The sequence below is a fragment of the Neophocaena asiaeorientalis genome, unplaced genomic scaffold, assembly GCF_003031525.2.
Source record: "Neophocaena asiaeorientalis asiaeorientalis breed wild unplaced genomic scaffold, Neophocaena_asiaeorientalis_V1.1 scaffold86, whole genome shotgun sequence".
NCBI lineage: Eukaryota > Metazoa > Chordata > Mammalia > Artiodactyla > Phocoenidae > Neophocaena > Neophocaena asiaeorientalis.
Genome location: NW_020175039.1, coordinates 10,464,550 through 10,476,665, shown reverse-complemented (window position 1 = coordinate 10,476,665; position 12,116 = coordinate 10,464,550). Strand labels below are relative to the sequence as shown.

The 12,116-nt window shown below is 32.8% G+C and overlaps 1 protein-coding gene across 8 annotated transcripts in view; it reads right to left on the bottom strand.

The window, feature by feature from the left end:
• Positions 1 to 12,116, bottom strand: part of IKZF2 (IKAROS family zinc finger 2) — a 168,221-nt gene that overhangs the window by 57,957 nt on the left and 98,148 nt on the right. For 6 of the 8 annotated variants that reach the window (XM_024763197.1, XM_024763196.1, XM_024763193.1 and 3 more), the window contains 2 exons: positions 7,446 to 7,712; positions 931 to 1,098 (listed from right to left, as the gene is read on the bottom strand). In XM_024763197.1, coding sequence (XP_024618965.1) covers positions 931 to 1,098; positions 7,446 to 7,712 — 435 coding nt within the window. The remainder of the gene's footprint in view (positions 1 to 930; positions 1,099 to 7,445; positions 7,713 to 12,116) is intronic. The other 2 variants (XM_024763198.1, XM_024763201.1) reach the window with 1 other exon arrangement.

Genomic DNA, 12,116 nt, shown 5'->3' with positions numbered 1-12,116 from the left:
GTAAAGCCTTAAGGATTAACAGGAAAAATGTAAAGAAAGATAGTATGAGCATTACCTCACAACCCACAGCACTCTCTAATATAATTTGTCAATGTAGATGAAGATATCACTTCCATCATATCTTCATATTAAAATTAAATTTTAATACGTCATTATGAACAGAAGGAGCATATAAAACTGGCTGAAGAGTATTCTATATTAATTTTCCACCTTTAACTTCTTAGTTATGGCAATTCATGCTAAAGCCAAATGAAATTCATTCGGTATCTAATCATTCTTTTGCTAGCATGCACTATATTCTGGCATTTAAAATAAAATCAAACTTATTCTAGATTTTTAAATGATGATTTATGAAGCAGAGAAAAGTTTCAGAGAGCATCCAATGACTACAGTTTGAGAGTTAAAGAAACAAGGAGGGTTAAAATTAAACATAAAACACTCTCACAGCCAATTTTCTAATGAGCATAATATTTTCAAGTTTAAAAATAGTGATATTTGACTTCCCACTGAGGTCCCAGCCCAGGTACCATATCAGTCAAAATAATATCACAGCTTTCCTCTCCTCTATGGTAACAACAGCACGTAACGATGATATTTTACTAGATTTTCCGTTATTCTGGATTAACCATAATTACTGCATTAATAATTGTAAAATTTAAAAATCATAGAAAATTTATGTAACAGCTGTTTTCTTCAATGGCTTGAAACTCTTCAGTTGACAGTACTCCTTTCTGCCAAGTCTGTAAGTCTAAAAAAGAAGGGCCATATGCATCCTGCAAGATTTGTCAGTTATTCAGTGTACACAAATAAAAATACTGTCTAGCTCATTCCCAGCTATGCACCAAAGTTAGAAGTTACTTTGTGTTATGCTATAGCAGTCTCCCGAGTTCTCATATTTTACCTTCTACTCAAAGAGTTGGTGGCACTTACCAGAGTGGGTCCTGAGGTGTCCTGTGAGGGCGTCCCTCCTTCTACAGGCATAGCTACAGAAAGGACATTTGAACGGCTTCTCTCCAGAGTGTAACTTTATGTGTCTCAAAAGGTTGCCCTTCTGAGTAAAAGAAGCTCCACACTGGTTACAATGGAAGGGACGTTCACCTGCAGAAGGGGAAAGAGGTGGGGACGATCAAGTAGGTTATGTGCAAGTGACTAATTTGCTGTACAACGTTAACTACAGCCCGTTCTCTGTGCTGAGAATGTCCATCTCCCTCCTAAGTCTTCCAAACCTTTATCTTCCTAGAATTTGCTTTGCTAATACCAAAGTCCCAAACTTTAGGTCAAGTGCCGTTTCAGCTCTTCATGTAAATTTTACAGGATTCCTGTCATTGACTGCAAAGAGTAACAATCATAGCACTGACCACTGGTTGAACAACTAGGTGCCATCACTTTACTGACTTTATTGGTTGCTTTACATACAATATTTCAAACCTCACGATGGCATTACTAATTTGGTATTAATAATTTCAATTTACAAATGAAGGAATGGAAGTTCAAGTATCAAAGTTTCTGATTATAGCCACAGCTATAATCAGAAACTTTGAGCTGATCATGACTCTTGGTCAATTTGACTACAAAATCTTGCTCTCTTTACTGTACCATGTTATCTCTTAAAATAAATCACAGAGACTTTGAGCTGAAAGGGATCTTTAGTCTAACTCTCCAATTTAGCTGATAATTTTGTTATCAGGGAGCCAAAGAGGTTCAATGAATGAACTAGGTTGCAAAGCTCATTACCACAAAATCTCAAAATATAGCCCAGGTCTCTGGATTCTCCTAGTTACTAACAATAAAACCTGTGGCAAAATTTCCTGATATAATCAGAGAAAATCAAAAGAAAATTATTCATCCAGACATTTCCTGTACATATATTCTCTGTTTCTTGTGAAAATCATTTATTTGATAGGAACCTTTTCTCCTACTACTCATATTGCCCTAAAATTGTTTAAGCCAGAATTATCTGCTGTCTGTTGCCATCAACTGGCTGTTGACAATGTCACTGAAGGTAAAAACGTAGTTTGATGAGGGAGTAAAATTGGCAAGTAGGATCATACGGATAACATCATTAAACCATGATGAAATACTCCCTTTAAACATGTCTATCTCTAAAGATAGACATAAAATATAAATTAACATATAAATAATACAAATATATTAAAACTCAACATTAGGATAAAAATTGAATGAAAAAACAATTCCCTTTTGGTTGAACTGGACCATTTCTGTACTTGAGGTTAGATAATGACTGTAATTTTAATAGTTTTCAAAAAATTTTACACTGAATTGTCATGTTTCATATCTTTAACTGAAGCATTCATAATAATAGTGAATAATGAAACCACACTGTATTGGGGGGCCTTTAAAATAATGCAGACTCAATGATTCTTTTTATTAAAGAAAGCTAGGAGGCATAAATAAGATAAACTTTGGTCACCTTCTGGCAGCTACCACTGCACATTCTATCATATAGATTATAAAGCCCAAGGAAATTGAAAAACTGACAGATCAGGTGTATCTTGAATTCTGTAGTTCTTGCTCATTTTGGAACTTAATGAGATATATACCCAAAAAGAGTAATCTGTGTGTGTGTAGCAAGGGTTAAGGTTTTTTTCTTAAGAAATTTGGAGAGGAAACTTAGGACCTAAGTTTACAAAAAGTCCTATATTGATGATTGAAAAAGAATTATTCATAATGATAAAGTTACCTTAAGTTTTATCTAATTTAACTTGGTTGATTAATTTGGTAAAACTGACAAATCAACACTAAATACAGCTTAAAAAAGAGGCACAACCTAAAACCTCTCATATGATATCTTATAAAATAATCAAAGTTTAAAAATAAACCTAATTTTGGTAAATTTTTTTTTAATCTTACGCACACAGACACACACACATATACAACTTAATTCTTTTACTTGTTTCAATGGAACAGCAGTCTAAAACTTTAAAATCAGAATTTTCTTCTCCCCACCTGTGTCATGAAATTAGTAATAAAAAGGCAGGAGGATTTTATTAATGAAATTTTCTTACTCTCTAAAAAGTTAATAGCAAATGTAAATTACACATTTTACTAAAAACATTTGATTTTACTTTTGAAATCTATGTAGGGTTTCCCAGGCAATAGCAAATTAGTACTCAATAACTTAAAAACAAATTAATGTGGTGAACAAAAATATTTGAAATCATGTTTTGCCTTTGGAAAATACTCCTGTAGCATGCTAACTTTGATTTTCTTTAAGCTTCCTAAAGTCTTTGAGCTGAAATATTTAAAAATTCCTAATTTAGGTTACTGAATTCATCATTCAGAATAATGCTAATCTAAAAAAATTATAATAAGGATCATTTTTAAAAAATAATTTTTAATTTACTTAATTGAGTTTTATGAGACTAATGACAGGGTAATTTAGTTGTTAGGTTACATTTATAAAATATTTTAGATATCCTCAAATATTTTTTAATAAGAATTACTTCTGAATTTATATGATCATCTTTAAAGGGGTAGGAGAAATGTCTAGTTATATCCAGAGACACTGCCGTGTTGCTGAGTGAATAAGTCTTAGTGAGAAGGCGTTTGCTAATTCTGTTCCCATGGCCATGGGAAGTAAAGAAAGAAGCAAGATGAAGGTAATCAGTCATGTGCCCATTTTTGATAAGAGGAAAGAGACTATGATAATAATGCACTTTGATTTCAATCAGATGAAGCTTTAAGAAATACTGATTTTCCTGGCCTATTAATTTCAGAGGTATGTGTAAAATCTGATAACTAACTGAAAGGTACAGTTGACTACCCATAATGTCTATGTAACTTGAAACAACACATCTTGGTTATTTCTTTTATAATAATTTGTTTTTTCTTTAATAAATAGACTGAATCAATTGGTCCTTTTCAGGTTGGTTTAGACCTTGTCTAAAATATATATATATATATATTAATCACTTTCTTCAGATGTAAATAAAAGCAAATTTCAGAAGAAACCCACAAATTTACTAAATACATTAGTGACATTAAAGAGTAAGTCCAATTCAAAAACATCAAGTAGGCTATTGTATCTGTGATAACTAATCCTCCCATGGGTGGGCACCAAAGTCTGGATTAACAACTCTGGATCCAGGAGAACAATTAAGATGTAGTCACGTAGCCATGCTATTCTTTATTTCCATTCTCAATCTGTTTTGTTTTAAATCTTCTAATCTACTCAAGGACCATTTTATTCACTGGGTGAAGTTATCTATTTATAACTTATTTTATTATGGAATAAATTATATTTCAATATTTTAGATACTTTCATAAACATATTTCTAGATCTGTGTTTATTCAACTGAAATGCAAGTATACATGCATCAATTTGCTTTGGTGAATCAAAGACAGAGGGTGTGCCTGTGTTGCATGGAACAACCACCTACAAATATGAAAAATCCCAACCATGTGTAGAGAGGGCCTTAGAGCGAGAGAGTGGCTCTACAAAGCTGCAATGGACAAAATATGATGCTGAAAACTTAGTTACAAAGATAACAGTACTCTACCCCAAAGAGATGCAAAATTAAGTATATTCTACATTTATAGTGTTTGTATCAATTTGTGTTTATGCATGAATTGATTTACTACCCCTGTTTCTTTTCTTCTCCCTGTATTCCCAGTGAAGAGTGCCTGGAGTATCCGATGACAATATTACCTGATTACCTACTAAAGTAGCAATACCAAAGAAATAGCACCAAGCCATTAAAAAAGACGCTGGAATTGGCACTTTAGTAGAGTATGAAAGAGAAAGAAGAAGAAGTGAATTAGATATGATACTCCATGTCAGTTTAATGAATTGGGTGGTTATGTATTTTTTTCCACTATCAATTTTATATTAGACATTCCATGAGCTAAACGCTCATAGAAACAAGCATATGTTTCTCAAAGGCTTTTAAGGATTTAAGACAAAGTCTGTGATACGAGCAAGTTATAAACAGTTGGTGAGAGGGGGAAGTTCTAAAATGAAGACAGTTCATCAAATTAAGGAGAAAACGTTTGGTTAATGACTATATTCTGACTATATATATATATATTTTCCAATCTAAAGAAATACAAGTAGACTTTCTATTCTCATATTGCTAAAATGGAGTTGAAAATGTCATGACCCACTCAGATGTATAAACTGGGTCATCAGAAATACATATAAAAATGGCTAATTTAAAGACACATCATCACAATTTCACGGTTAACAATGTATGGCAGGTATCCCAAGCTCCTCTACGAATGGCTAGTAACTTTAAGAAAAACCTCCCAGATCTGAGGAAAGTGTAATAATTTTTCCAGTACTCTAATAAATATTTATTAACAATAAAAGTTCATAGAGTTCCAAGAGTACTTTAAATAGTTGTTCAGTCTATTTTCCTTGCCTTTACTAGCTGAGTGAATCCCATACTCCTAGGACTTGTGGAAATCTGTATAACTATTTAGAAACACTTTCCATGTTAGTTAGATGGTTTTCAACTCTACTAGAGTAAAAAATATGAAGTGGACAGTACAGTAGGTATGCAATTGTTAACTGTGTTTACAAACCAACAATCCTCATGAAAATCACTGCAGTTACAGTGAAACATCAATTAACCTAAATTTTCAACAGAGTATATTCAGATTCTTTGAATATTCTTAACTCAGACCATAAAAGGCTTATTAAATATCTTACAAAATTTTTTAAAATATATTTTTCAGCCTTAAAATGAACACTATATGCAATTCAACTGAAAAGTCATTAGACTAATTTTGTTTAGTTTCTACATTGCTAGATGGGAGAAGTTAGACATCTGAGTGTTATCTTCCTCAATATAATCACTCTGAGATGATGAATACATTGTAACTTTGTGGAACTCTTCTTTTAGAACTGCAGTTGGAATTACTTCATGAGCATAGAAGAAAAGTAGCCTCACTACTTTACAGCCTTTTCCTTTTTTTCTTATCAAATATGGTACCAAGCTTGATCTTTTAATTTTTCCATGAGACATTTTTAAAAATTAAAAAAAAATTCATTAGTAATACAAATATTACTATAAACTTAAAAATATTTTTAAATCATGATGCTATTTAAAAAGGAAATTCAAAACAAAAAAGTAAAAATGTAACGACTATGTGGTTGGATAAGAGTGTAAGCCCTAAAGCTGATGATTTTGTTTAAGATAACACTGATTTTAATGTGTAATTTCTCACTATAATTAAAATATCAGCCTTATAGTAATACCTCATCATAAAATATTGATACATTGATATACCAAGCATAGAAAATTGGAACAAAACCACTCTGGACATCAGGAAACCTTGATCCTAGCCTCACAATGCCCTTAAGCACATAAGGGATCATGGATAAATCACTTGACTGTTTTGGGCTTCAGTTTCTTGATGTGTAAATGAGAGGTTTGGACGAAGAAGACATCAATGTCCCTGGTATCTCTCATGTTTTAAGCATCTACTTATGAAATTGATTATCTAGAAGTCAATCTTTTAAATCAATGTCTTTACTGTGATTTCTCTTTCTTCCAAAAGAGTGTCATATTTTAAAACTCTGAGTGTATGAGTTATTACTATTTTGCTGTATAATACTACTCTGCATTATAGTTTAAGCTATCATTACCTTTAAATCAAATTTCATATAAATTTGAATTTTTCTGGGTCAATGATCTGCCTACCTTGCCACAATCTCATTTCTTGTGTTTTACATTAAAAAGAAATTTTTAAAAAATTTAAATTTTTAAATTTAAAGAGGTTTAAATAAGGCCTTCTCACTGAGTTGGTTTTTCACATTACTCAAAGGTCTAAAAGTGTATATTAAATTAACCTGAGGTCTCTTTCCTCACCTGATTCTGTGATTACACATTCCTACCACCCTTTGCTGTATTCTACCCTACGTATCTCCTTGCAGGAGTTACAGTTAAAAATTACAGGAAGATGGTGACATCCTGGAACTGGGGGAGATAAATATCTGCCTCCTACAGAGACCCATGGTAGGCAAAGATTGATTGGAAATTGTATTCCAAGAAGTTAACTAGACAAGATGAAAATGATCAACCCTTACATAAATGCATGAGTACCATGTTATAGTATAAACGTTTAGCTAGCAAACTCTATTACCTGCCCATGGGTATGGTAAAATATGTATAGGAATACAAAAAGATCAAGTTACACAATGAAATTCTCCTATACCTTTTGAACCCTTATCATATTTTTGCTATATTAAGAACTGTGGAAACTGAATCCCAAACTTCTTTTTTGATATGCTATTCAGATTTGAAGGCTGGAAGTCAAGACCCAGGCTACTCTCTGCTTTTCAGCAATCCAATACTAGCAGAATTCTGAAAAGGTAGTTTCACCATTGCCACCCCTGAATAAAAAGGAAAGAGAATAGATGTCAGGTAATATCAACATCAGATGTCACAGGCAGTCATCAGGTTATTCTTTCAGCTGCTTACCAGTGTGACTCCTTTTATGTACCATAAGCACATTGGGCCCAATGCAAACCATGCCACAGACGTCACATTTCAGTTTACCATTCGGAAGCCGGATTCCTCCCTCGCCTTGAAGCTCCTGGACTTTCCTGTTGTCTGCCACCTCGCTGCTTTCAATTAGGGGTTCTTCTAGGCTGCTACCCTCATCATGGCCCCTGATCTCGTCTTCGCGGCTCAGGGGTTTCCTGTCACACTCTTCATCACTCTGCATTTCTAGCTTTACTGAATTTGCTGTAATTTAAAAAGAAGAAAGGAAGACATTTTAAATGCATGTTATGTGTTGTCACCTACATCTCTTTTCCACCCACTGCCATTCTATTAACATGGTTGAGAATGCTATACTAAGTAGAATATAGTCCATCCCCCATACAATGTTAGTACATACTGTGTTCTATGATATTTCCGTGAAGCTCTGGCATGAAAGTGAAGATGGCTTAGGAAAGCTCAGTATCAACTGGTATTGTTATACTTTTGAGTTTGTCACTAAGTCTACTAGACTGAGGTAGGATTATGAAAAAGACAAGATTAGATACTACTTAACCCATTGAGCTACACCTCTTCTGAATGTAACAATCATTATATATACACTTCATAGTCTCTGTTTTCCATTAGGGTACTTGCATAAACCTGTTTTTTTTTTTCTTTAACATCTTTATTCGAGTATAATTGCTTTACAGTGTTGTGTTAGTTTCTGCTGTATAACAAAGTGAATCAGCTATCTGTATACATATATCCCCATATCCCCTCCCTCTTGCCTCTCCCTCCCACCCTCCCTATTCCACCCCTCTAGGTGGTCACAAAGCACTGAGCTGATCTCCCTGTGCGATGCAGCTGCTTCCCACTAGCTATCTATTTTACATTTGGTAGTGTATATATGTCAACGCTCCTCTCTCACTTCGTCTCAGCTTACCCTACCCCCTCTCTGTGTCCTCAAGTCCATTCTCTACGTCTGCATCTTTATTCCTATCCTGTCCCTAGGTTCATCAGAACCATATTTTCTTTTTATTCTATCAAGAGAAACAACTCGGGATCTTAATCCAGCAGATAACTTAGACGTATGAAGGCACACTGTCAAGGCAAATATCCTAAAATCAGACTAAACACATACTTTCAGTTGAGAGCTGTATAAATGAAGGGCAGAATGCACAGACCTCACGTGCTCTTAAGCTACTCTTTTTTTTTTCCTGTGTGAAAAAAGTTCTCTATGGAACATATTAGTCTGCAAATCAAAGTATTCCAACTTTAATCTATGCACACCAAAAAGCAGTGAATGACAGGAATGGCATAGCATGCATGCACGCACTTGTGACTGTTAAGAAATTCAATGCCTTCTGTTTGCTGTTTTTGGATCATCCCACAGAAAAGTTGGAATTTTGTTAGCACAGCCCTCATTATGGATTGCTGACAGAGTCCTTTCACAAGAGAAACAAGCTTTAAATGAATACCAGTTTTTTATCCAGTGATCTTGAAAATGCCTCAAGAAACCATATCAAAGTTACTAAGCAAAACAAATTATTTGGTATTGCTTGAATAGAGGAACTATTTTCATAAAAAGGAAGTAAGTTCTTTTTACTGCAATTGTTTTCTTAGAGAAACCACCCCTTCTGTGATTTGTCGTTAGTACTCATGATAGGTAGTATATATTATCAAAATGACTCTTCCCTTTCTCCCTCTTTGGAACTCCCCTGTGAACTACAGGCAGTGTGGTACAATGTGGGGATCACTGGATTTAGTCAGGAGAACTGGCTTTGACATTTACTGCAGTATAATCTTGAACTAAGTATTTAACCTCTGAATCTTACGTCTTTCATTTGTGGAGATGAATTCAGATTACAGAATAAAGTTTAAGCAGTATAGTTTAGCTATTAAGAGTGAAGATCCTAGCAGTGGCACTTAGTAAGCAGTGTCACCTTCTGCAAGTTACTTAAGTTCTCTATGTCCTCTACAACGCTGGGACGATAACGGTACCCACTTCCTAGGGCAGATGTAAGCATTAAATGAGTAAATATAAAAAATGGGCTTACCATTATTTTTCTTTGGACATACAGTGCTCTTTTTATTCCATAAGGTTTTTGTAAAGATCAATTAACTTATAGTACGTAAACTATCCCAAGATCTACAAAGGGATAGACAGTCTTCTTGCCTGATCTCTAATAAAATATCTACTCCCTTGAGTTTTACCCTATTTACAAATTAGCACTGCTTTACTGGGTTTTGAGAAGAGTAAAGACAATATTTTTCCATCTTAATATCCCCAGTATGCTAAAGAAATCTGTGGCATATAGGAGGTATTTCAGGCAGTATTCCCCGAGGTATTTTACTTGATTTAGAATCTTCTTTCTTTAAGCTTTTTAAAAATATGTTTAAAGTATCCATTAACATAACAATGAAAAATTAATCGTCATAAAGGATAAAAAGTGAAAATTAAGTCCTTTTCTACCCAAAGTTCACCCATTCTTCAGTTCTGGTCTCAAAAACAACCCCTATCCTTGTCTTCTGTTTAGAACTGTGTGTGTGTATATGTATGTGTGTACATGTGTGTATATATAGTCTCTCTTTTTACACAAATTGGACTGTACAATTTATCTGACTTTAACTTTCCTTTCTTCAATTAACATCTGTTCAATATTTTCCATACACAGGAATCTACACTGTTCTTTCTAATACCTGCATAAAATCGACTTTACAAATATAATTCATTCATCCAGGCTTTTAAGAATACTTCTTGTTTAGTGCTATTATAGACACTATTGTATAATACCACACAGAACTGTTAATCTGATAAACACTGGTTATTGTACTTCAGATTTTTAATATGCATTTTTTTTTATTGTGAATGAAGTTGGGCATCTTTTTCTATGTTTAAATGTGTGTGTGTTTTTTTTTTTTTTTTTTTTTGTAGAACTGCCTATCAAAGTTCTTTGCCCATTTTTCTACTAGGTTGTCAGCCTTTCTCACTGAATTTAAATGCTTTATATACTAAGGAACTTAGCGCTGTGTCTGATATGTTTTGCAAAAATTTCAGTTTATCTTTTTACTCTAGGGTATTTTTTGGCATGTATGCTAATTTTAAATTTTGAATTTTTAACATTTTCAATTATGGCTTCTGGATTCTGTGTCTTGCTTCAATAGATTTTTCCATATTCCAAGAAATTTTTCCATATTTTTTCTGAGAAGGAAAAATTTTCTAATTAATGTAAAATACTATTGGTTACCCTATGTAGTCCCACATTTCATCCACAACTGTCAGTCATTTAAAAGAAATATTAAGGAGAAAACAAATGAAAAGTATGACTTTATGCAGCATGACTTCATACACCAACCTGTGAGCAAATTTTCCCGCACATTTAAGTGATGTCCTAAAGATCACAAACTTCGCAGCAATGCCATCATTTACATTCCTGAACTAGTCAATATCTGATAAGCTACCTTTAATGAGTATAAGGTCTACTAGCATTTCGAGAACTGAAGAAATGTATACCTAAAAGAGTGGGTTTTGGGTCTGAAGCTATAGGCCTCTTAAATTTCAAAACAGTACCAAATTATGAAGGATATGACTTGATGTTACACTGAAGTATCATCTTTTCCCTAGTGAGAATATTATAATATGGACATCAAAACATAGTCTCAAACATGGCTAAATATGTCATTTAACAATTTATTGGATATTAAAATTATACTTAGAATTTCTACCACAGAAGAATATACTTGAAATGAATATCCAAAAAAAAATGTTTATTAGCACTGAAATACAGAAAAAGTGGAAAATTATAGTCATCTTTTCTCTAACAATATTATACTCTAAGGAATTATATGTTTGCCATGTATGGATGTGTACACACTATTACTGTAGTAAACAGAGTATATTTATTGATATGGTAAATCAATAAAATGAAACACATTTTATTGTTAAATGTGTTAAAGCATAGATTAAGTTTTGCATTAATATGGCCTATGTACAAACAAAATTCCATTCTAATTAATATTTAACCCATCCTACAAAAATTAAGTTGAAATTCTAGGACAAAAAGTGATTACTTAAAGTGGTCTGAATGTTAACTGTTAAATAGAAAAAATTTCCCTACTCAAAGAACATAAAAGAAATTCTCCTATGATTTATTTTTACTGTTTAGGATGTTTCTAATTAACACAGAGCACCTAATATTTTAACTCATTAATGATTAAATTCAAATGTCTGGTAAATTTATACTCTATAATTTATATATTAACAAATGAGTTATATCATAATTATTTGTAGTTACAATATATAAAGCTATTATAATTATTAATCATTGTATAATAATCATAGTACGTAAGTTACCAAATCTTTAAATTTTAACTCTTCATATAATACTTCTTTTACAATTTGGTTAACAGAAAGGCATCCTCATAAATGGCTAATTTCTATGAAGATAAGAACTTGCTAGTGTGAGTGAAAAGAAATCTCATTATTATAAATCTCAATACCAACAATTATTTTTCAAGCTTATTTTCTTGCTACGAAATGAAGAATGTAAAATTTAAACGTATCTGTGGGAATTTACGTATACTTTTACATACTGACAAGCAGTAACAGTTTAATAAAAATATTTTGTCAGAATGAATGATTAGCAATGAAAAGATGTGAAATAAGAT